General features: G+C 39.4%; 1 protein-coding gene and 1 non-coding gene across 10 annotated transcripts in view; both read right to left on the reverse strand.

The window, feature by feature from the left end:
* Window positions 1–27,328, reverse strand: part of ZEB1 (zinc finger E-box binding homeobox 1) — a 207,899-nt gene that overhangs the window by 42,393 nt on the left and 138,178 nt on the right. For all 9 annotated transcript variants that reach the window (XM_042230615.2, XM_027976673.3, XM_027976671.3 and 6 more), the window contains exon 2: window positions 13,252–13,452. In XM_042230615.2, coding sequence (XP_042086549.1) covers window positions 13,252–13,342 — 91 coding nt within the window. In that variant the 5' untranslated portion in view covers window positions 13,343–13,452. The remainder of the gene's footprint in view (window positions 1–13,251; window positions 13,453–27,328) is intronic.
* On the reverse strand, window positions 8,160–8,284 carry LOC114117678 (small nucleolar RNA U109). Its single transcript, XR_003591341.2, has one exon. It is a non-coding gene; the product is annotated as a small nucleolar RNA U109 (small nucleolar RNA).

The following is a 27,328-nucleotide window of genomic DNA, read 5'->3' on the forward strand; positions in this document are numbered from 1 at the left end:
AACCTAAATCTAAAAACCAAAAGTTATATTAAATATAAATGGTCTAAACAAGCCAATTAGGAGACAGAGATTTTAAAAACCAAGCTCCATCTATAGCTCTCTACAAATAAGTCATTTTAAATATAATGATATAGGTATGTTAAAAGTAAAAGGATAGAAAAAGATATACCATGCAAACATTAATGAAAAGAAAATAGGGCGATTATTTTAACATTAAAGTAGACTTTAGAGCTAATAAAATTACCAGAGATATAGAGAAACATTATAATGATAAGTCCATCCACCAAGAAGATATAACCCTCTTAAATATGTGTGAAACTAGCAAAGCTTCAAATCAGGAGACGGAGAGAACAGAAGGCAGATCTATGATTGTAACTGGAGGCTTCAATACTCCTCCCTCACATTAACTGACAGAACAAGTAGAGAAAAAGTCAGCAACAATATAAAGAACCAGGCACCATTAACAACCACTAGAACCAACTGACATTTATAGAACATTCAACCTGGTCCCTTTTAAAAGCACATAAAGGATTCAGGAAGACAGATCACATCCAGGATCATACAACAAAACTTAACAAATTAAATATAATTTAAAGTACTGAGTTGGCCAAAACAACATACTTTTTGGCCAGCCTAGTATGTTTTCTTAGCATAATGAATATAAACTAGATATGTAGGAGAAAGGGGAAAAAGTTTCTAAACACTTTGGAAATTAACACACTTCTAAGGAATCCATGGGTCAAAGAGAAAAACGAAAACCAAAATATCAGTATTTGTGGAATGTATCAGAAACACTGCTTAAAGGGCAGTTTACATTATTAAATGCCTATGTTATAAAATAAGGGCTCAAATAAGAACTCTGTGCTGCCATGGTAAACAGTGGGAGAAGAGAAAAATAAACTCAGAAAGAAGTATTAAGAACAGAAATCAATAAAAGTGAAAAAAAAATAGAGAAAATGGTAAAAGGTTCTCTGAAAAGACCAAAAACAATGACAGACATTATGAAGGACTGACAAAAAATGAGGGAAGCTATAAATTTCTAATATCAGGAATGAAAAGGGGATCACTGCAGAGCCAGAAGATATTAAAAGGGCTATGCGTTCAAGAAGTAAACATTAAGATATACATTTCTGACTCTTAAAGAAGAGCTTATTCATGTTTTTTTTTTAATGGAAGTGTTAAATGAAGGTATTAAATTGCCATGAATTTCACAGATGAACGGTGTTTTAAAATGTCATTTTTAATGTGCCAGAAATTAGGTTGTTTGTAATTACACTTAAATGAAAAATTTTATATGTCCATTATGAAATCTGTGAGGCAGTTCATAATCAGTTTATAAAATATAAATTTGGAGGATAGTAACAGTAGTTAGGGTAGTTGTGAAGATAAAATCACTACAGTATGTGCTTAGCATTGCACCAGACACTCAGCAAGTGCTATATAATTGTGAGCTATTTTCCTTAAAGCAGTCTTGTAAGGTTAACATCTCTTAACAGACATGAATTTGAAAACTTTTAAGTGGACTATATCCTCAAAAACTAGAAACTACTGCAAGTCATCCAAGATCAAATGGCTAATCTGAATATTCCTATAATTGTTTTAAAATTTTATTTGTAGTTTAAAATCTTCTCCAAATAATAGAAAATTCTAGGTCCACATGTTTTCCACTTTAAGTTTTACCAGACATTTACTGAACAGCACTAAATTTAAATAGTATTTTTAAGAAAACAGAAGAAAAAGGAAGACTTTCCTATTAATTTCATGAGGCCCATATTACCTTGATACCAAAACCATGTTACAATATTACAAAAAACAAACCAACCAACCTATAGACCAGTATCTCTCATGAACACTGGCACAAAACTCAACAAAAAATTATCAAATCATATTCAGCAATATATGAAAACACAATGACTCAGAGGGGCTTTCCAGATAATCTAAAGCTAGTTCAATATTGGAAAGTCCATTAATGCATTTCACTGTGTTAACAGGCTGAAGAAGCAAAACCACATGATCATATCAACTGACACAGAAAAAGCACTGAAAAAAATCTGACATCTATTCATGATGAAAACTCTCAGCAAACCAGAAATGAGAATAGTTTCATAAAGGACATCTACAATAAACCCACAGTTAACATTATACTTTAAAGCAAAAGACCACATACTTTCCTTCTAAGATTGGGAAAATGTCCACTCTCACCACTCCTGGCATTTTCTAATAAAAAGAAATAAATGGTATACAGACTAGAAAGGAAGAAAAACTACCCCAATTTGAAGAGAAGACTGTCTACATAGAAATCTTAAGAATCTCCAAAGAATGTTTAGAACTAGCAAGTCTGCAGGATACAAGGGCAACACACAAAACTCAATCATATTGCCCAACCGTGTAACCCTAATGAGAATGAACAAATGGAAACTTAAAAATAAAATATTCACAATAGTTTTTCCCTTCAAATATGAAAGAAAGAGGTTTAAGTCTCTCAAAACATGTTGATGATCTGCATTTTGAAACTATAAAATGCTAATATAAGAAATCAAAGAATACCTGTACAGATTTAAAAAAAAAAAACATTCAAAAATCAGTTGCATTTCTATATACTAAAACCATATGGAACAGAAATAAAGAAATAAATGAAATCTTGTTTACAATAGCATCAAAACTAACAAAATACTTATGAATAAATTTAACCAAGGAAATAAAAGCACTAAATGCTGTGAGGCAATTTTCCTCCAATTAAAAAATAAATTAAAACACAATTTCCTTAAAAAGCTGTAAAACACTGATATAAGAAATTGAAAACACAAATAAGTGGAAAGATATCTTGTGTTCATGAACTAGAAGAATATCCATATGTTAAATATCCATATATGTTAAATATCCATACTACCCAGAGCTATTTGTAGATTCAATGCAATCCCCATCTAAATTCCAATAGCATTTTTTACAGAAACAGAAAATAAATGATAAATGCTAAAATTTATGTGAAATTACAAAAGATCCTGAATAGCCAAAACAATCTTGAATAATAAGAACAAAGCTGCAGGTATTACACTTCCTGATTTCAAACTATACTATAAAACTATAGTAATAAAAACATGTGGTACTGGCATTGAAAACACACAGACTAATGGAAAAGAATCAAAGGCCCAGAAATAAACCCATGTATATACTAAAGTCAACTAATACTTGACAAGGGAGCCAGATAGCTCAGTAGGCAAAAGGTGGTCTCTTCAATTGATGGTGTTGGAAAAACTGGACAGTCACATGTAGAAGAATGAAGCTAGACTCCTATCTCATATCACTATCAAACATTAACTCGAAACAGGTTAAAGACTTCAATGTGAGACATGAAACCATAAAAATCCTGGACGAAAACACAGGGGAAAAAACTCCCTGACATTGATCGTGGCAGTGATTTTCTAGATATGACACCAAAGCACAAGTTAAAAAAATAAAAAATAAAGGCATACATTAAACTAAAAAAGCTTCTGCACAGCAAAAGAAATGATCAACAAAATGAAAAGGCAATCTGTGCAAGCAGAAAAAAGCATCTGCAAAGCATACAAGGGAAAGGGGTTAATATCCAACATGCACAGGGAACTTCTACAACTTGATAGTAAAAAAGCAAATAATGATTTAAAAATGGGCAAAGGACCTGAATGAGCTTCCCTGGTGGTTCAGTGGTAAATAATCCACCTGCCAATGTGGGAGACGTGGGTTTGATCCCTGGGTCGGGAAAATTCCCTGGAGGAGGAGATGGCAACCCACTTCAGTATCCCTGCCTTGGAAATCCCATGGACAGAAGAGCCTGGAAGGCTACCATTCATGGGGTTGCAGAGTCAGGCATGACTTAGTGACTGAGCACACACACAAAGGGCCTGAATAGACTGTTTCTTCTTTTTTTCAAAGAAGACTAGAAACGGCAAAGAAATACACATGAGAAGGTGTTCAAAATCACTTATCATCAGGGAAATGCAAATCAAAACCATAATGAGATACCACTTCACACCTGTTAGAATGGCTGTCATCAAATAGACAAGGTGTTGGTGATGTGGAGAAAAGGGAACCCTTGGTGCACTGTTTGGAATGTAACCTGGTGCAGCTACTATGAAAAATAGTATGGAGGTTCCCCAAGAAAATTAAAAACAGAACTACCATGTGATCCAGAAATCCTACTTCTGAGTATATATCTGAAGGAAAAGAAACTACTATCTCAAGAAATATCTGTACTCCTATGTCCACTGAAGCATTATTTATAATAGTCAAGGCATGGTGTCAGCATGACCTGAGGAACCTTCATCATCTGGTTAAGATGCTGTCTGTCAGGCTTCTTTATACCAGTTATTATTCCTTTCTTTATAATTATCTAGTGGGGAAATACTTGGAGATTATGCACGTATCTTTTTTCTCATGTTACCGGCACCCACTAACTTTAGCAACCTTTGACGGCTCTTGCCCACAACAATTACCAAGGTGTTTGCCTAATGGCGATTTTCCACTCCCCTGATTACTTCTTAATTTACAACTAGAATTATACTATAAGGAAGAGCTTTCCGTTCTCCTCCATGTATTTAAGTATTTATATCCATGTGGATGCATTGATATTTATTTCATTTCCTAGATTATAATCCAGTACTATCATTTATTTTGCTGCCAAAATTGTTCTAGATTTGGCCATGGGGAGTTCCTTCAAGTTAGCTCTTGTGTCTCTTGATATGCCTTCATAAATTTTTTTTTAGCACTTTCTTACTCATGTTCCAGGCTTATCTTACATTTTCTCTCCCTTGGTTCCAGAATCAGTCAGTCATTTCTGCAGTCATTCTACAGATTTGGGCACTGGATATGCTTACTGCTAGTGTCTGTCACTGCCGCCCTGCCTTCTCAGCAGACAGAGCTGGGAGACACGTATGTGCACTAACAGCTGCACGTAGGCGTGTGTACTTTTTTATTTGCCTTCATAGACATTAAGAACCATAAGGTCACGCTAATACCTCTGAATCCAATCAGACACCACAGGGTTTATCCCAGCCTCCTTTCTTCCCCTTGTGTGTAACTTCCTGCCGACAGTGAGAAACCTGGGTCTCCTTATCCTCAACATATTTACTTACTTGTTCAATTTCAGAGTACACTATACACATAAAGTATGTTCAAAATTATGCATTCTTCTGTGAGTAGCATTTTTATTAGGGAAAACGGGGACAGGGATGGGTGTGTGACACTTTTCTGAGTGTGTCTTTCTGCACCTTTACAGCCAGGACAATCCACCCCTCCCCCAAATCAATCACCCAGAAGACAGAATACAAAATGAAATATAGACATTAGCAAGGGAACCTAGCTGTATTACAAATGAATTACATAACACACTGAAGGAGGTGGGGAAGCCAAGAACCTAAGTAACTTGGAAATCAATACTTGGAACATGTGCTGAAGAGCTGACGACACAGGAGCCGTATACACTGCTCTCCATCCAGGCACACGTCTGATTGGCTGGGAGGTTTTCAGGAGGGCAGTGGGCACAGCTGAGATTCCCACTGTAGGCAGAGCCCAGACTCCTCCCCCTGTGCCACCTCATAATGCTTAGGCATTTAGAGTCACTCAAATGTTAGTGTTGCACATTTAGTGCAAATGGAGTTGGATCCTGTTATGAGCAGAGCTAAAAAAAGACCTCTGCGGTCATCTGGCCCAGTTTTTTCATTTTATAGATGCAAAAGTGACGCTCAGGGGACACAGCAGTACAAAGAAGACGAGAAGCCACATGGTGAGCTTTTCCACATCACACACCACCTTTGGTTGAAAAAGGTTCCAAAGGGTAGGTCAGGCTAAATCTTGAGATGAGGATAATTTGGTTCAATACCAATGGAGGCATTCTTTGCATAGATTATTTATTATATTTTATTATACTGTTAGTTGCTTAATGGTGTCCAACTCTTTGCGACCACATGGACTGTGGTCCACCAGGCTCCCCTGTTCATGGAATTCTCCAGGCAAGAATACTGAAGTGGGTTGCCATTCCCTTCTGCAGGAGATCTTCCTGACCCGGGGATCAAACCCAGGTCTCTTGCATTGCAGGTGGATTCTTTACTGTGTAAGCTGCCATTATAACTTGTATTCAAAAAAGCTTTATTGCTATAACTGTAAGATCAGACTTTTATATGTTTTTATCTTAAAGAAGTTTTCATTGACTTGGCATTTTTGTCAACATGTGCATTTCTATAGAGGTAAAAAATTTTCAAGTCAGAAAAATGGTTAAGTCACTGTTACTTGGGATCATTTTAAGGCATTAAGAAATAGCCGGTCTATTAAATGATATTGTATACCATTGGATCAGTTTCATGTAATTTTTAAAAGCTAAAAGAATAAAAGGTCTATAAGACAGGTGTCCTGAAAGGGCAAACATATTTAAAAACGTTTAACTGACACAAGCATGCGAGTTTTTGGCTGAACCACAAGAAGCTCTTGTCAGATAAGCATGATATGCTGGAACACTGCCAAGTTACACTATCTTTCCTACCAAAAAAAAAACACCAGAAATTTATACGTCTTTTAAGACAACAGGACTTAATGAATCTAGAAATCTCATCCTTAGATGTCAACATGTCTTAGTTTATTTAGTTTTATAATGAAAATACTGCTTCTCTTTAATCCTTCTAAGAACTTGATCCTAACTTGAGACTTCATTCACAGGTAAGATTTTAAAAGGCATTGATGGCATAATTAACATTCTGATAGCATATAATATTTTCCAGCACACTTAAGACTGACGGTTTGTACTCTGGTTGTAAATCTGTACCAGTTTCACGTGCTGATCTCTGCCACAGCTGAATGTCATTGCCTGCTTTCTTTATCGTTCCCCCTTTTCTTAATCTTTAAGGAAACCAATTGGCATAGAACAGTGTGGCTCCTGTAGCTTTCCTTCTTTGGCTTTTTGTTTGTTTTACCTTGGGTAGTGGTTGATTAATAGGATGCACCAAAAAGTAAAGAACATGGAGCAGCCGTGGAGCCATGTCTCCTCCCGATAGAACAGAGGCTAAGGGGACCATCTGCCCCTGGGTGCCAGCTCCTCTGGTCTAACTCAGGTGCTGTTTCTGCTCTGGGAGCAGGCTGGTATGGTCAACCAGGTCCAATGTGACAGATAATTTTTCAAATTCAGCCACAGGGACCATCCTGAGGAGTCATAAAACAATTCAAGGGTAGAAGTGCTCTGGATCTGAGGCCTCATTATATAAACTTTCAGTGGAATGCATGATTAAAGGCCGGTTAATTGTAACCGACTGAATGAACCATTAAAAGTTACTAACCTGGATATTCATGAAGTTAAATTAATTTACAGAGGATTCTGAACTAATAGTCCAGCAAAAAGTCTGGGCTGCCTTGCATCCCTGGGCAGAGCTGCAAATCGGCTGTGCATCTTTTTGCAGATGAAATTTTAAATTCCCATTGTTTACCAGAGGAACGGTTTTATGTTTACTGGCTCGTTCTACTGGTCAGGCAAGACTGTTTTGAACACGGTGTGGCACACATAAACCTTATTTACTTATTTAACTAGGTGAGGTAAAGCCCAGAACTAGCATTTTATAGTTTATTTATGAAAGGAATGTATCTTCAAACTGAGGGCTTATTTCTTAAGAGGAGTTTTAATTAGTTTTCACTATCTTTGTAGCATGTTCTCTAAGCAATGCACACTGAATAACTGTGGCTCAGATAACCAACAGTTATGTTCAGGTAGGAATTAATGTGCAATTCTTAATACCCTATGACTTGGTATCAAATTGATCATAAGATTTAGTCAACTATAACTTGAGGGAGCTTATACACAATACAAATTAGAAAGTATTGACATTTGTTCCATTTCATTCATTTTATCGACCCCTACTCATGTTTTCCACTTGGTCATCACACATAACTGAGAAAACCTGGGAAAAAAGGCTATCTATTGCATGTGGCCATATGTTCACTCTCATCATTGTGCTCTGTTCCTTCCTGATAGCCCAAGATTTCTTTTCTGTCATTTCCTTTTTATTCAGAGGCTACTTTCAGACACTCGTTTAGGGAAGGTTGCTGGGGACAAACCCTTTCCGTATTCCTTCATTAGATTTCTTCATCTTTGAAAGATCTCTTCTTAGGATACAGAATCCCAGGGTTGACATTTTTTTTTTAAATGCAGGAGAAATATACTACTACTCAACTTGTACTATAAGGCTGGCAGCCCTGAGAACTCCTTTTTTAATGTAGCATGTATTCCGCTTCCAAATGAATGAGGAGCAGCCACTTCCGCGTGCAAGACAATTCTTTTCTTTAGCATTTGAGGTCCCGTGATTTCCTATGAGAAATTTTTGGCACTTAAACCGTTTCCCCCCTAAAGGTATATGTACTTCCCTTCTCTGCTTCAGGATTCTTTCTTTGGCTTTAGTTTGCTTATGATACACCGTGACCTGGGTCTCCTTGGATTTATCCTGTTTGGGATGCAGGATCCTGTCTTTTTGCTGCATTTGGGACAATTTCAGCCATTATTTCTTGGAATAAGTTTTCAGGCTCATCTTCTTCTCATGGAATTTTGATGACAGGCACACGGGACCTGGAGGAGTGGCTCGGGCTCAGCTCCATTCTGCAGTCTGGCTCTGTTGTTCACATGGGCTCACGCAGGCTCCAGTCCCCACAGCCACATCACTAATTCCTCCTGTGTCCTCCCACCTAGCTATGGAGTCTGTGTGCTGAGGCTCTGAATTTTAGTCATTGTATGTTTCAGTTCTAAATTTTCCATCTGGTGCTTCCTTATATTTTTCTTTCTTTGTGAAGATTATCTTTTCATTTGAAGCACGCTCACGATTGGGAGCTGAAGCACTTTTATCATGATGATCTGTGTCAGACAATTCTAGCATCTTTGTCACCTCAGTGTTGGTGTTTGTTGATTGTCTTTTCTACTTCAGTTGAAATTTTCCAATGAGTGAGTTTTGAACGACACTTGGGGCTCCCATGGTGGCTCAGACAGTAAAGCGTCTGCCTGTAATGTGGGAGACCCAGGTTCGATCCCTGGGTTGGGAAGATCCCCTGGAGAAGGAAATGGCAACCCACTCCAGTACTCTTGCTTGGAAAATTCCATGGACTGAGGAGCCTGGTAGGCTATAGTCCAGCGGGTCACAAAGAGTCAGACATGACTGAGCAACTTCCCTTTCACTGGGACATTCAGTTACTCTGTCAGCAGACAGAGACCCTGGATCTCCTGTGGGAAGGTGTGCAAGGTCTCATTCCAGGCCATGGAGGGCAGGTCTGGGCTCCTCCCTCAGCCTCTATTCCTGCCTGGGGAAGAGGGCCTGCTCTTTATAGGTGGGATCTAGGCCCCTACCAGGCTCTTCTGATTCCACTCTGGCTGAGGGGGCGAGGGTGCCTTATCACTGCCCCACGTGGCTTCCACTCACATCACGGCTGGTGCAAGGTGGAAGCCTTGAGTCCTCACCAGGCTTCCCAGCAGGAGAGGGCAGGATGCCTATCACCACTATGGGGAGGGGGAGTGGAAGGCCAGGTTCCCACGTGGTTTCCAGGCCGTGTCGATTCTCACTGCTGCTAAAGGGGGAGCAAAGCCCCATCTCCCTGCTTGGTCTCTGACATTACCATGGCAGGGTGTGTGTGTGTGCTCTGCTTAGTGGATGCCAAAGGCTAGGATCCCCACTGGTGGGCATGCGTTGCAGGGCTGCAGTCTTCCTGTGGCTGGACTAGAGCAGCTGGTGTGCACAGCCTTCTTCTTACCAAGTGTTGAGGTTCTGATCCCCAAGGGACTCACTACTGACTGTGTTGTTCCCTGGATCCTAGGAAATCTGCTCATCTTCTCTCCCCCTTCCAGAGTCTTCTTGGGTTTGTTTACATGTAATATCCAGAGGTTCTGGCTGTACTTAGCACGAGAAACATGGAAAGATATGTATTTCATCTCCCTAGAAGCAGAGGTCTCCACAGTTTTTTAAAAAAGAGTTGATAAGGGATTAAGTTATTATCTTATTTTACTGCTTCCCAGATGGCTTATACATGGGCCAGCCCAGAAAACTCCTTAATCTCTACTCATATTTTACATAAGAAAAGTTTAAGAAAATAAAATAAGCAAAGTGCCACTCAGAAGGAGCTTCCAGGTTGCTCTAATTTCAAAAGTATATTTACAAAATCAGGAGAAATATCACCTAACCCAGATTGAATACAGGAGTTTAGACAATGTAAGGTCCAAGTGTCAGGAAGATAAAAACTGAAGAAGAACTGAAGCTCTCAAACCAAGTCTAGGAGGGTGCGGTCAAGTCGGGCTGCATGGGCTCTGGTCTGCTATACGGCACAGTCTGGATTCAAATCCCACAGGCAACCAGGAACATGAGAATTAGCTGTGATCTTCTCTTCCAGAAAGTATGAAGTTCAAGAAGCAAAAGAAACTCAAAACTCAGGATAGCGAGATCATGGTACAAAAACACTTGGGTTTCCTGACTCATACAAAATTATTTTCAGAAAATACAAAAAAATCTTTGAAAATAAATAAATGACCTGATCCCGACTCATGATCTTTGAGGGACAGTGGAGATTAGGAGAGGTGGACAAAGTCATTCCATTTGCATATTGGTCCTTTTGAAACTACAGGTCAGAGATGTCTAACCTCCTTCTGGAGAATGTGTTCTAGAATAGATGATATAAAGGTACTGTGTGTGTGTATCTGCACTAAAGAATAAAAATAAAAATAAAACACTGATCACTAGCACTCAGGATGGGTTCAGTAAAAGAAAAGTCATATAACTGGACTCATATCCATTCTTTACATTGTTCCTAGGAGGCATGATCTCATATGATATTTGTTTTTGAAGACATGGATGGAAGAAAGTAAAGAGGAACTAAAGAGCCTCTTGATGAAGGTGAAAGAGGAAAGTAAAAAAGCTGGTTTAAAACTCCACATTCAAAACACTAAGATCACGACATCTAGTCCCATCACTTTATGGCAAAAGGATGGGAAAAAAAACAGAAACAGTGACAGACTATTTTTTGGGTTCCAAAATCACTGTGGATGGTGACTGCAGCCATGAAATTAAAAAAATGCTTGTTTCTTGGAAGACAAGCTGTGACAAAATCTAGACAGTGCATTAAAAAGCAGAGACATCACTTTGCCAACAGATGTTCACATAGTCAAACTTATGGTTTTTCCAGTAGTCATGTACGGATGTGAGTTGGACCATAAAGAAGGCTGAGCACCAAAAAATTGATGCTTTTGAACTGTGGTGCTGGAGAAGACTCTTTAGAGTCCCTTAAATAGCAAGGAGATCAAAACAGTCAATCATAGAGGAATTCAACCCTGAATATTCACTGGAAAGACTGATGCTGATGCTCCAATATTTTGGTCACCTGATGCAAAGAGCCAACTCATTGGAAAAGACCCTGATGCTGGGAAAGATTGAAGACAGGAGAAGGGGATGACAGAGGACGAGATGGTTAGATTGGCATCACCAGCTCAAAGGACATGAGTCTGGGCAAACTCTGGGAGACAGTGAAGGACAGGGAAGCCTGGCATGCTGCAAGTCCATGGGGTCGCAAAGTGTGACATGACTTTGTGACTGAACAACAACAAAAAGAATACAAAAATATAATTTGTTGGTTTCTAAGCAGATTCTTGAGAAACCTATATGCAGGTCAGGAAGCAACAGTTAGAACTGGACATGGAACAACAGACTGGTTCCAAATAGGAAAAGGAGTACATCAAGGCTGTATATTGTCACCCTGCTTATTTAACTTCTATGCAGAGTACATCATGAGAAACGCTGGACTGGAAGAAACACAAGCTGGAATCAAGATTGCCAGGAGAAATATCAATAACCTCAGATAAGCAGATGACACCACCCTTATGACAGAAAGTGAAGAGGAACTAAAAAGCCTCTTGATGAAAGTGAAAGAGGAGAGTGAAAAAGTAGGCTTAAAGCTCAACATTCAGAAAATGAAGATCATGGCATCTGGTCCCATCACTTCATGGGAAATAGATGGGGAAACAGTGGAAACAGTGTCAGACTTTATTTTTTTGGGCTCCAAAATCACTGCAGATGGTGACTGCAGCCATGAAATTAAAAGACGCTTACTCCTTGGAAGGAAAGTTATGACTAACCTAGATAGCATATTCAAAAGCAGAGACATTACGTTGCCGACGAAGGTCCGTCTAGTCAAGGCTATGGTTTTTCCTGTGGTCATGTATGGATATGAGAGTTGGACTGTGAAGAAGGCTGGGCGCCGAAGAATTGATGCTTTTGAACTGTGGTGTTGGAGAAGACTCTTGAGAATCCTTTGGACTGCAAGAAGATCCAACCAGTCCATTCTGAAGGAGATCAGCCCTGGGACTTCTTTGGAAGGAATGATGCTAAAGCTGAAACTCCAGTTCTTTGGCCACCTCATGCGAAGAGTTGACTCACTGGAAAAAGACTGTGATGCTGGGAGGGATTGGGGGCAGGAGGAGAAGGGGACGACAGAGGGTGAGATGGCTGGAATGGCATCACCGACTCAAGGGACATGAATTTGGGTAAACTCTGGGAGTTGGTGATGGACAGGGAGGCCTGGCGTGCTGCAATTCATGGGGTTGCAAAGAGTCAGACACGACTGAGCGACTGAACTGAACTAAAGCAGAGTCTTCATTTGAGGTCATGATATGAAATTAAAGATAGGTTTAACTATCTCAACAGTGTATGAAAAGCTTGATTCTGCTTATAAAAAACTAACAGAAATCAATATACATATAGATAAGTATACTAAATGCAAGTATGGTTGAAATAACTATCATTCTACTTCAGAAATTACTTTTCGGTAAGTAGAAGGAGCCGGTCTGTGGCCTTTTAGGAACCAGGCTGCACAGGAGGTAAGCGGCAGGCAAAGGAGTGAAGCTTCATCTGTATTTACAGCTGCTCCTCATCACTTGTGTTACCGCCTGAGCTCCACCTCCTGTCAGATCAGCAGCGGCATTAGATTCTCAAAGGAGTGTGAACCCTACTGCGAATTGTGCATGTGAGGATCTAGGTTGCACACTCCTTATGAGAATCCTCCAGAAACACCCACCCCCCAACACACATCGGTCCATAAAAAATGTCTTCCATGAAGCCGGTCCCTGGTGCCAGAAAGGTTGGGAACCACTGGATTAACAAGACAAATAAACTGTAGTTCATTTCAAACTTATCATCTAGTTTATCATTTCAGTTAATACACTTTTTAAAAAGAACCCAGAGAGTAGAATATTACAAGAAAAACTGAACTCACCATCATCCTCCCAGCAGCTCTTTGCGCTCCCTTCTCTCGCGCTGCTCCCGGGCAACACTGTCTGGTCTGAGGGCAGGTCATCGTCTGGCATGCCGCCTTCACAGTCGGCTGCATCTGTAATGCTTTCTTCTTCCACAATGTGGAGTTTGTCTTCATCGTCTGAATCTGAGTTTGTTTCTACCACAGTATTATAATTTGTAACTGTAATACAAACAAGAAACAAACAATCAAAACCAACTAGTATAAAAATCAGTTTTTACACTTTAGTAAAAAGAAATTTTAAGAAGTGCTTAAAATAGATTGTCACTCAATAGTAGTTTATTTTAGACTGTAAAATGTAAACAACTAATGTATTTGATAACATGCATACATACACCACTTACTAGATATACAAAAAAGGCAAATAATAGTAGCCATGCTTAGTGAACACTTAATTGTATGTACAGGTGTTTTATAAAGAGTTAACTCATGTGATCTTGATAAAGAGGATCTATCTACTGCTTACTCCTTAAAGCCCTATTTTACAGAAGTGGGAACCAAGACACAGGGAAGATCACTTGTCCATCTAGGAAGTGGCAGGGCAGGGATGTGAACCCCAGGAGTCTGGCTCCATATTCTGTATTCTTAAACACTCCATCAAATATCTTCTCCAGTTATAGCAAGCTTATGTTATATGATACTGCTTATATGGAATGAGGGCTTCAAATCTTTCAAGTACTACAATTTAAGAGAAGAGTTCATCTTCCCTAATAAAACGGCAATGCAACATCAAGTTTAACAGTATTCTCAATTTGTCAATTAGGTCCAGGCATTTTCGATTAATCCCATACCAACTTTAGAAAGAATCACCCAATATAACCAAATTTCCACATAATTCAGACATGATTTAAATGATGTTTATATGTAAGTGATGTTTATATGTGAGTCATTCTGAAAAAAGACACCTAATGTTCAGTTTTCAAATGGGCATCCTTTCTACCTTTTCAATGAACTTCAGTAAAGTTTAACATCAGCGTTATAAAGATATATAATTATTCTGAATGACCACAGCTCACAGAACCAAAACAAACAATAAAGTCCAGTCAATATTTTTCCTCCAGAGTCTTTGTAATAGTCACTTTAATTGAATTAATTATTTAGAACTTCATTGGATATAATCACTGGAATAGCTCTTTTCAGCAATCTGCAGGGTGATTCTTACTTGCTAAAACTGAAGGGGAAAAAATAAGCTTTGTTCATGTAGCCAAACAATGATCGCTTTCAGTTATTCTTTCCATTTTTCCCTTAAAATTTCCAAACATTCTTGAAAGAAGATAATCACCTAAATGCTTAAATGACATGCATATATATATATACACCCCTCCCCATATAAACACACACAGACACACACACACCCAAAAGAACACTAAAGAAGAAACACAATCTGAAAGTAGGGATGTGTATGTCAAGGCAGGAACTAAAAACCAAAAGTCTCCAAAACTCCTTTGACAGACCTAAGGAAGACCCCTCTGTCCAAAACAGTACCAGAGGTACCCTTCTGCCCACATTAGGAACTCTTCCATATCTGAGGAAAAATATCAAGTCTTGTGTCTTTAATACTTTGGAATAAATACATTTTCCCAGATCGTTCCCCGGAGCAAATAGTTCTCTCTCGAGTTTTAATGTAAAAGTAATAATGTCACTGTAAAAAATGCACAATACAAAACATGTGTAGTTAGTAAAAGCCCCCTCCCCCAATTTTTCCTTCCTCAACCCATTCTTCCAAGGTAACAATAACAGCAAGGTTTATTAATCAATTTATGCACTAGGTAGACATGGTACTTGGAGAAGGCAATGGCACTCCACTCTAGCATCCTTGCCTGGAGAATCCCATGGACGGAGGAGCCTGGTGAGCTGCAATCCATGGGGTCGCAAAGAGTTGGGCACGACTGAGTGACTACTATATACACACAGACATGATACTAAGTATTTTATACGATGCTGCTGCTGCTAAGTCACTTGCAGTGCTAGACTGTAGCCTGCCAGGCTTCTCTGGCACAGATTCTGTCCATGGGATTCAGCAGTAAGAATATCGGAGTGGGTTGCCATGTCCTCCTCCAAGGGATCTTCCTGACCCACGGATCGAACCATCGTCTCTTGTGTCCTACATTAGCAGGTGGATTCTTTACCACTAGTACCACCTGCTACCACCCGTTTTATATACTTTATACTATTTAATTGTAACAGACCTCACCTTATACACCTTTATTTAATATAAACCCTATATATATAAACGTATGTATGCATATCTAAATAAACACATATGGGGTCTGTTTTGCCATGTAGTTTTTGGGCCACGTAGTAACATATCTTGGAAACTTTTCTATGTGAGGATCTATTGAGCTTTCTCACTTTCCTCTGGATGGCTACATAGCATTTCACTGTACAGACATAATCTAACCAATCATCTGTAGACAAAATTTAGCTTTTTTCTAGTGTTTAAGCATTGTAAACAATGTAGTAATACATTTTCTTATAAGTACATCTTTGGACATTCCTTAAATACATTTGTCAGATACATTGGTAGGGGTGGAATTGCTGAATCCAAGGAAAACTTACATTTAAGTAGCTATGAAAACGCAGGAATTCCTTCCACTCCAGTCACACCACAAATAAGGTAAATTGTGAACCTATGTTGCAGGTAAAGAGTGTGATTCTCAAAGAACAGTCTACAGCTGGAAAAGCGTTTCCCAATGAGAGTAAGCGTTTAACTGAGAGTAAGATACGAATGTGTGTGTTCACGCTTTTATTTATTTTGGGCTGCGCTGGGTCTTTTTGCTGTGCGTGGGCCTTCTCCAGCTGCAGTGAGCGGGGACTACGCTCTAGTTGTGGCACAAGTGCTTCTCATTGTTGGGACTTCTCTTGTTGTGGCGCATGGTCTCTAGGGCACATGGGCTCAGTAGCAGCAGCTGGGGCTAGAGGTTCAGAAGCTGTGGTTCATGTGCTCAGTTGCCCTGCAGCATGTCAGATCTTCTGGATCAGGGATCAAACCCATGTTCCCTGCATTGTCAGGCAGGTTCTTTACCAATGGGCACCAGGGAAGTGTGTGGGTGTGTGTGCGCTTGAATGAGAGATCTTATTGACAAATGATGCAAAACGCTATTAGTCTTGTTTTTACTTTCCAGGGCTCCTTATTAGTAGCCTCCTGAAAGCCTTAACTGAAGTCATTTAAAGTTGAGACGGTATATAAAGGCATTTACAATGCCCTAAACTAAAATCTGAACACAGCTAATGTTTCCCGAGGATTAACTTATTCTGCAGCCCACTAGACCTGGCTGCCGTGGAAGGTCTGGTTCAGCGCAGAGCTCCCACTGTGCTTGGACATTCACAGCGAGCTGAAATTCCTACTGATTTCTAAAAGGAGGTTTTAGTACCTTTTCGGTATTTTGCAGTGGCCATGGGTTTGCAGTGATGCTATTCTTGCCTTTTAATACAATATACTCTAGTTTAGCTTTAGTATTATCAATTTTGTTGGCTGTAGGCTGTCTGGTTAACTCCTGATTCTATATTTACATGTACACTTAAGAGTGTTTGGGGCTTGAAAATTTTCCAAAAATTGGCTTTAAGATATATATATATATACACCCCCACATTATGGTTTAAATATTTATCTGCATGCTTCATAGTTTTCATTAAGTTCTTTTTACTCTGAGCTGTTTCATTCCATCTGAATCAACTGTAGCCTGAAGTCCTCTTTGTGAATATCTGTCACTTTCTAGGGTTCTAGTAAAACTCCTTCCTGTGCCCCAGTAGAAGCTGCCTTTGTAGTATGGATGACTATAAGCCATATAACAAAAACACAGAGACTGCATATATTTTACTGTTATCTTGTGAATTTTCCCTGAAGTGTGTTTTGAATAAGTGGAATAAAACTTGAAAAATCCAGAAGAGCAATATATTTTGTTGACGAAAATGGAAAAAAAGACCAATAAGCCTTCTCACTGTTTTCTGCTTCACAGTCACTTAGTGGAGAGAAAGTAGTGAAAATCACTTATATTAATTATCATAACTCAGATAACACACAAGCCTGTGTGTCTGGATCTATCCTTTGGTGGATCCACAGAGCTAATTTCAAACTACACAGCTCCCACATCAGAAACACAGAGAGAATAATGCAGGACCTTTATAAATTGTAGAACACAATGAGTGTCAGTGATCTCAACTGTCTGTCCATCTATTTCCATATCTCTATGCTGTGTGCAACCTTTGAATAAAAAAAAAGAAATATAGTTTTTCTAAAGAGAAGCATTTTTAACAATCACAGGTGATCGTTACCTCTCACTTTTGAGTTTTAATTAAAATAATAAAATGTTAAGAAAGAAAAATATAAAGGTTTAAAAATCTTTAAATATAGAAAATTATATAATTATATTATAAATATACACAATGTGAAAATCAAATTTCAATAAAAATGGTAAAATTTTCAATGCATTCCAGAATGTCGTAAGGATATGCTGACTCTTGGTGGTGATTCTTGTGTGTTACTTGCTCACATTAATGCCAGATTTAACAGTGTTTCCCACACAATGTGGTTGTGAGGAGCTAATGACTGAGAAATGCACTGTGCTTGGAACAGTATTTTACCAGCAGTAAAGACTACAGAAGTATCTGCTATTACTCTTCAGCAGCAGTGGCATCTCACTGAACCTTTACGACAATTCCTAAGAAGCAGGTACTATTACATCTTCCTTTTATAGACAGAAAACGTAGCTGAGTAACGGTTCTGAGGTCAAGTAGCTACTAAGTTGAATAGCTGGACTCCGATCCCGGTCTGCCTGATTCTACAGCCCATATGCTTTTACTACTATGGATAAAGCCTGCTGGCTGAAGATTTCTGCACTAGTGATAAGTATTTTTAAACTTGTATTTCTGTGTCTAGCCTATTCTGGGGGCCTGTAATTCCATACTTAACAATTTGCCACTAAAAACATTTTTAAATAACTCAAAAACTTTAACCATTAGAATCTCAAAATAATATAACCAACAGTATCCCATGAAGTAATATCATTATTATAATCAATAAGCCTTTACAAGACTTGCACATACTATTTTCAATACTTGATAGCATGTAGTACTGTGTCAAAGGTGCTCATTAAACTCTATGTACCTATTTCTTAAGTCATGTACAATTATAATAAAAGAATTAGCTAAATTAGATGAACGAGGTTCAAGAGCTGAGCAATACAACCCTAACTTCCATCACAAAGGTAAGAGAAAGATATCTGAAGCCTTTATAAATAGAAGCCCCACCAGACACCGTTTATAATCATGCTGCATAGCAGATTAGGTTCCTGTATGTAAAGGGGGGCGGGGCGGTGGAAGAGGAGGTGGGGTGGGTCAGGTCTGACTCACAGGTCTTCGGTTCCTGTCAGGTGACAGCAGTGGCATATGTTGACTAAAGCCACAGGCAAAGGCCACGTTTTGACACATTTTCTGATGTACAAAGGCATTTTTCCTTCCAGAGGAGAAGTACATCACGCTGAACTACATCCCACTCCTTCACCAATCCCCCCCCACACACATCTGCATGGCAGAAAAGAAAACTTCTCTTAGGAGGAGACACAAGATTGGTCCTTAAAAACTAACAAGCCACTTGTAGCAAACTGCTCTTCGTACATCAGTCTAACTTACTGTCATAATTTAAGAGAGACCTAGAAAACAGGTACACTGAATCACGATCTCCATATTAGAGGAGGATGGAGCCATATTTTACACATGTCTGCACTATGCTGAGAACAAGACAGTTTAGGCAGGAGTGCTATGAAACAGACTGGAAGGTGGAGACACTGCCCAAGTACTTCCATCATTGCTAACATCGCTGTGATGAAAATACCATCACATCACGTATTCGTGTTTCTCTTGACCTGAGCACAGTCCCTGACACATTCACTGCCTTCCCCTTCCACAGAGTAGGTACAGAATTATTTGCTGAATTGAATGTGAGCCCACACTTATTTATTTCTCAGGGAAGAAGTCAGTCAGTATATTTAAGTTCTACTGATAATTCAGGAAGATAAAGACAAAGCTGCAATGATAACCAGATAAAAAAACTTGTCAATTAACACACAACATAGAAAGGAGAGGTCACCTGACAGTTTGTAAGGTTAGAGAAAACTTGTGCAAACAGCATGACTCCAGGAAAGAGGAGTGCTGTCCATAAATACTACATTCAGTATTTGTTAATCTGGCTTTTGAACTAATTTATAGGTAATGTTAACTTACTATCTATATGCATTTTACTGCACAAAGTTATTATGAGTATGCATATTTACTGTAACATACAAGTAATCTAATAAATGGGCTTCCTCAGTGGTAAACAATCTGTCTGCCAAGCAGGAGATGCTGGTTCAATCCTTGGGTTGGGAAAACCCCCTGGAGAAGGAAATGGCAACCCTCTCTAGTATCCTTGCCTGGGAAATGCCATGGACAGAGAAGCTTGGTGTGCTGCAGTCCATGTGGTCACAAACAGTTGGAGATGACTGAGAGACTCAACACCACCACCAATGTAATAAATAATATACAAAGTGTAATTAGCTAATCTTAAGTCCCTTAAAAATAGATATCATAGTGATTGTAGAGTGCTCTAAACACTGAACATGCAAGATTTTATTTTATAAACACTAATGGTTCAGCAAATTTGGAGGTAACATTTCAATTCTTCTCTAGGTACAATCTTTCTTAAGAGTACCCAACAAACAGTAATTACAGACTCTTTTGACATTTTCAAAATAATTTGAGAAACATAACTTCAATGAAAGTCAGTGATTCTGAAATTTACCCCTGCAAAAGGGCTGGTGGTTTCCAGTGCCTCCAGATACCAGCTATTAATAGACGGACAGCTGAGAGCCAAGGTGGGAGGGAGGGCTGCTACCATGCACAGAATCCTCGTTCTTATTTTCTCCCCTCTCTCATTACACAGAAATCACTGAATATTCATAAGATCTGTCTCTGGTCCTCTCTAGTTCTTATTTGGACCTTTCTCCTATTCTCCATGGGTCCCTCTGTCTGTATCTCTTCCCAAGAGCCACCCCTTTTTCTGCCCTATCAAAACTCCCACTCACTCAGGGAGCTTAGTTTAGCCAATGTTTGTATAATTTACTATAAGGCTGGCAAAATTGTTAAACAGCAAAATTATCAGCAGATTAAACTAAATTCAGCCCCAGGAACAGGTGAGGAATGTATATAGACTAAAATAATTCATGCTAAATTATCAATAACTAATAGTTCCTTCACAGGTAAACTCTACATTGATAAAAAGGATGCTAATTTTTAATTTATATGACTTGTTACTCATGTAATACATGCAGTATGACAAAACTCAATGTGAAGAAGGGATTTAAAATGCATACACAGAAATTATTAAGTCAAAAAGCAGAAAAGCTATATAATCAATAAATCAATCCAAAAGCCAGATCTTTAAATAATTAATAACACAGACAAATCACTAGCCCATTTAACACTAGAAAAAAATTGAGAGGCACAAATATTCAATAGTAAAATACAAACAGAGAAGCAACTAACATGACTTACCAACTAAAGAGGAATTTAAGAGACAAACTTTATAAATATTTTGCACAAATCTAAGCAAATAAATTTGTAAACATGGATGAAATAACTTTCTTTGAAACTGAAAATGATTATAGCTATATTTGTTATTTGATAGAATTTATAAAATTATAGAAGAGAGAGCCAAGGTAGACAGACCATAAAATAAATTAGGGAAGATATCAAATAGTTAACCATAAAGTGCCATATGTTTTCCCAGGTGAACTTCAGGATCTTCAAAAGACTGATAATTCTTTTGCTTTTTCAAAGAAGAGGAAAATGAAGAGTCCAAGTTCTTTTAATGAGGCCAGCATAGTAACAGTCAACTAGAATCTGAGGAAGACCACACTCTTGCCCTTCCCACATTCCAACCAATAAAATCAGTCTTACTGGTAATCACTGATGTAAAAATTCCAAATAAAATATTAAATCCAGGATATTAAAAGAATAAAGCAAGCACTACTCAGTATTAAGAAATATATGAGAATTCACTACATTAACACAATAAAGGAGAGACAATATGACTTGTATAGAAACTGAAACATCTGAAAATATTCCCTATTCCTTGTTGATAAACACTTTGTCATAAAAAATAAAATCGAAGTTAGTATCCTGATAAACAATTATGTATTGGGAGGCATTTTTAAGATAAAGATGTTTAATGTCATTAGGAATTAGCAGTATTCTAAAGGAACAAGCCAATATTGTAAAAGAATGAAAGAAAAGCACAAGTAATAGAAAAGAAAAAGCAAAATTATTATTGGCAAGTGATATGAAGATGTTTCTTCATGGAGAACGCAAGAAAAATCACTAAGAAACCATTAGCAATTAGAAAATTTGGTAAATAACTAATTATGAATTTAACAGGAAAAATCAATAGTTTTCCAATGAATCAACAATAACCTGCAAAAGACATAGCAAAAAATATTCTACTAATATTGATAACTACTCAGAAAATCACACCTACAGGAGAAAAAGAAGCCTGGAGAGCCAGCAGGGAGCTGGCACACTCAATGAGCATGGAGGATGTGGGTGAATGAAGACATCCCTCTCTGGGGTAGAACGGTTTCATATGGTAAAGATTTAGTTCTACCTAAAATAATCTACAAACTCAATGCAACTCTGGCCCAAGTACTAACATGCTATTTTAGATTCTAAATCTAGACAATCTGGCCCAAATGATTCTAAAGCTTACAAGGAGACACAAGAGCACAGTCTCTGGAGCCAGACTGCTTGGTTCTAATCACAGCTTCCTCTCTTACTGGCCGTGTTGCCTTGGGCACATTACTCAATCTTCCCATGCCTCAGTTTCCTCATCTCTAAGATGGGAATGATGATAGCATGTCCATAATAGAGTTAACATAATGAGAAAAAAATTATATAAGCAAAAACTTCATACAGTACTGCACATAAGTGCTCAACACATGATGTTAGTATTATTATTTTCTGGGAAATAAAAGTATTCAGGAAAATTCATTAAACTAATAGTTATAGGCTTCCCAGGTGGCACAGGGGTAAAGTATCCACCTGCCAGCATAAGGAGACACCAGAGACACAGGTTCAATCCCTGGGTCAGGAAATGTCAACCCACTCTAGTATTCTTGCCTAGTAAATCCCACAGACAGAGGAGCCTGGCCTGGCAGGGTACAGTCCATGGATTGCAAGGAGTCATACATGATTGATTGTGTACATACACACACACACACCATGGATTGCAAGGAGTCATACATGACTGAGTACACACACACACACACACACACACACACACACGGTGGTGGTGAGGCAGGAGATATTTGGGTCCCAGGCTGAGCAAATGGAATTCACCTGCTGTGGACAGAAACTCCATAATGGAAGGATAACAGAAAGATAAATGGAAGGTTAATCTGAGTCCCACCCAGATACAAGACAGAGACCACTTATTTCTCATTCTTGAAGTCAAGGAGACCTTCCCAACTAGAAAGTTCCTTGGAGGTCAAAAGGGGAGTGATGTCAGTCTACCCATAGCCTCTTCGCTGGAATCCATCTTGGCTGAGAGATGCATGCACGCATATGAGAGGACCCTGAGATAAAGCAAACACTGACTCAGACCCAGGCAAGTCAAAATGACTAGCGAAAGGAAACGGGAAGAAAGGGCTCATACAAATGATTTAAACTAGCACAAGGGTGTGACTCTGAGTCTGCCCACGTGTTTATCCACATATACTCTTTCTCCTCTACTAAATACTTTACTTGTTTCACTACTTTCTGTTCTTGTGGGGATTCTCTACAAAGCAGAAAAGCCAGGACCCTGTCACTGATCACCAGCATAGTGACTGGGGTCCAGCACTCTCACTGCCATGGCCCAACCTCAGTATCCGGCCGGGAACCAAAACCCTGTTTCAAGCTGCTGCAGGACGAGGCCACTGGAGATGAGAGGCAGGAGAACACGGATGAGCTGCACCAGACAGGAAACGAGTCTCGAAGCCATAAAAATGGAAAGGTTTACACCAGCACAGGGCTGGGCAACCGATCAAAGGGCCTCACAGAATCCAGAAACAGATCCCCAAATACATGGTGGTCTTGCTCATCAGATTCCCACCTCACAACTTTAACCAAAATGAAATCTGCATGAGTCAAAGATTTTAATCAACAACAATTAAACCATAAAAGTAACAGAAGAAAGCACAGGCAAATCCTTCTACACACTTAGAATAGGAAGGCTGTTATGAAACAGACTCACAGAATGAACTTATGGTTGCTGGGGGAAGGATGGGCGGAAGGGATAGATAGGGAGATTGGGAGGGACAGGTACACACTACTGTATTTAAAATTAATAACCAACAAGGATCTACTGTATAGCACATAGAACTCTGCCCAATGTTATGTGGCAGCCTTGATGGGAGGGGGGTTTAGGGGACAATGGATATATGTATGTGTACAGCTGAGTCCCTTTGCTGTTCACCTGAAACTGTCACAAGATTGTTAATTGGCTACACCCCAATATAAAATAATAAGTTTTTTTTAAGAAAGGCTGTTATAAGCATAACACAAAATCCATGATTATACATAGCAAAATTAAAGTCAAAAGACAACAAATTGTGAAAAATGTGTACTACATGCTACCAAAGGTTGATTTCTTTATCACACAATTCTTAAAAACCCATGAGAAAATGATGACCAACCAGTAAGAATATGCAAAGGAAATTCAGACACAACAGCATGAGTGGCCAATAAGCAGGTAACAAGAACACTCAACTTTGCCAATTAAGGATGCGTGTGCATACTCAGTCTGTCTGATTCTTCATGACCTCATGAACTGTAGCCCACCAGTCTCCTCTGTCCACAGAATTCTCCAAGCAAGAATACTGGGGTGAGCAGCCCTTCAGTGGAGAACATTCCCTTCACCAGGGGATGTTCCTGACCCGAGGACTGAACCTGGGTCTCCGGCACTGCAGGAAGATGCTTTGCTGTCTGAGCCCCCAGGGATGCCCATCAATTAAAGCTCTATTTACTTTAATCCTATGTTGTTAACATATCATTACTTCCATACATAACTTCAATTCTCTTGCCTTTCTCTGACTTCAAAGCCCCTATTTTCATTTAATCTCACTTTTCTAGACTCTATACCTCAGTCCTGCTTTCCTGCAAAACCTCCTTAAAACACTGCCTACACTCATCTCTGATGTCTCTTTCTATTTGCTTTTATCTTGTCAGGACTGTGAAGGATGCTTACATTGTTAAATCCAATGACAATCGGGCCTCATGTTACACGACCAAGTAGCAGCATTTGACATAATCCGTCACCCTCTCCCTCTTCAAAGCCATCTCTTCTTTCTGCTCTCTCGGTTCTCCTAATACACTGCTGCTTTTCAGTTGCTTCCCTTCATCTCCCTACCTCAATCTGTCTTAGGGCTCTAAACCTGCTTTAATACCCGAGTTCCAGTTTCTCCTCTGAACTCCAGACTTGCACAACCACTGCCTACTTGGTGTCTCCACTTGGATGTCCAAGGGCAGACCTGCCGTACCCTAGGTCCAACTCTTGGGCCTCCCCTGGTCCTCTCCATTTCAGTCAATGGCAACTCTATTCTTCCAGGTGCTTGGGCCAAAATTCTTTGTGTCAGCTTTGACTCCCTAATTTTCTCTTATATTCCACATTTAACCCAGAGGGAATGTATCTTAAAATACCTTCAGCATCTGACCACTCACTCCCCGACCCCACCACTCTCTCCAGAACATTCTAACAGGCTCCCATCAGGCCTTCTTCCTTCCTCTCTGCCTTCTGGCAGTCAGTTCTCAGTATAGCATCCAAACAACCCTCTAGAGCATCAGAGGAACCCTGTCACCCTTCTCTCAAACCATGTAATGAATTCCCACCATATCTTCTGTAATTCAGAGGCCCCTCTGGAGCTGTGCCCTTCCCCTGCCACCTCCCAGACACCACCTTTGCCTTCACGCCTGCTCCTTGCACTCCAGAGGCACTGGCCAAGGGGTCTGCAGCCACGCCGCTCCACCTAGCCAAGGGGTCTGCAGTCACGCCGCTCCACCTGGCCAAGGGGTCTGCAGCCACGCCGCTCCACCTGGCCAAGGGGTCTGCAGCCACGCCGCTCCACCTGGCCAAGGGGTCTGCGGTCACGCCACTCCAGCTAGAATGCTCTTCCTGCATGGTTCAGCTTCACCTCCTCAGAGAGGCCTCCCTGGCTGTGCTGTTTACATTTAAAGACCTCCACAAAAACACACCCCTCTTCCTGTGATTTCTTTCTTTCAAAAATACTTATTGCCAACTGCCATAATACTTTACTAAAATTGTCTCCTCTCAATTGGAGTGATAGGAATGTAAAATCCATAGGGGCAAGGTTTTTTTTTTCTGTTTTGTTCACTGCTGCGCCTCCCTGTAACAACACTGTTTATTCACTCATGGTGTATGCAGAGGCTAAGGAAACAAGTACATGCTTACATGTTGTGTGAATTTGACAGTGTTTACCAAAATTTTAAATGTTTACCTGTTGATCTAGTAATTTCTTGGAATTTACCCTATAAATTAACTTACACAGGTGTGCAAATATGCATACATATGTTTCTCTGCAAACTTGTTTTTAATTGTAAACCACCTAAACAGCCATGCAAAGTATATCCATTTTTACTAATACAGAAGAGTCCTTCAAAATAGTCTGATCCCATTCTTGTAGAAAACAGACACGGAGTATATACACATGTATCTCAATAATACATGATAATGTCTTGAAGGACATACAAATGAAGAAATGGGGTAATGAAAGAGTGATCTGTTTTTTCCTACTTCACTCATTCTATGAGACTGTTTACATTTTTGTATTACATTTTTTTAAAGATAAATTTTAAACTTGCAGGGGAAAAGTCTGAAATAAGAGCAGCATATGACTGCTAGTGGTGAACATCAGAAAACTGAACTGGGATCAGGGAAACATTTTCTTAATATTTTTGTTATTTAAATTTTAATAATGGTAGATAGGAGGTATGATTAGAAACAGCATGAAAATTTAAAAACAGAGGTTAAAAATAATGTTTAGGAAGAAACTGAATAAGTTGTAAATATACATCTTGTAGATTTTGAAATAAACAACTTCTTATTAGAAAATAATTGCCCTACTTTTCTTACATGTAAAATATAAAAGACGGCTTCTGTTTCACAGTGTGAGTAGCATTCACCATTTTTACCCATAGTTACATAAAAGTACGAAATCACGTAGAATGAAAAGGAAGCTAACACTTGCAGAGGGAGCTAAGTGAACACGCAGCCCAGCACTCACTCCCCACCCTTCCCTGGTGCCCAGAGGCCACCGGCTCACACTGCATAGGCGCCCAGGAGGCAGCCCTGAGAGAACGCGTGCCACCCGTCATCAGAGGCAGCTAACGCTCCCAAAGCTCTGGTCAGAGGAACACACACATCCACACATACAATCGCGTGTTTAACAGCTTCTGCTACACGATCCTAAGTTTTTCTTAATTTACAAAAAAAGTTTTAAGACGTATCTTGTCATCTACCAATCCCAGAAGGCACTTTTTCCTTGATTGGTTTTGAGACTCATCCATTTCAGGCTGAACTGGTTATGAAAAATAAGATGAACATAGAGGACAGGAATTTTATTCTAAATCCTTCATTTAGGTTTTTCAGAAATCTTTCAACTAGTAATACTGTGTGTTTAACTGAAAGCTTCTGGCCATGTGCTGGACACCACTGCTCACAATGGGAAAAGGAATCATAGAAGTGCAAGAAACAGGCTGTGGCCCCCAGGACAGAGTCTGAGGCTGGCTCATCACTGGCTTCCAGGCGAGGTGGAGCACAGCAGTTCAAGCAGGGCTCAAGGTACCCAAGCTGAGGGCATTTCAGTTACTGAATCCTTGAGTTTGGCCTCATAAAGGAACTCGCTTCACTCCTCCATGGACTGGACATGGAGTAGCAAAGATCATACTAATAGAGTTGAACTGGAATTGATTTCTTAATGAAGAATTAAAAACAATCCATAGGTAACTACAT

This window comes from Ovis aries, chromosome 13 (genome assembly GCF_016772045.2).
Source record: "Ovis aries strain OAR_USU_Benz2616 breed Rambouillet chromosome 13, ARS-UI_Ramb_v3.0, whole genome shotgun sequence".
In the NCBI taxonomy this organism is placed as follows: domain Eukaryota; kingdom Metazoa; phylum Chordata; class Mammalia; order Artiodactyla; family Bovidae; genus Ovis; species Ovis aries.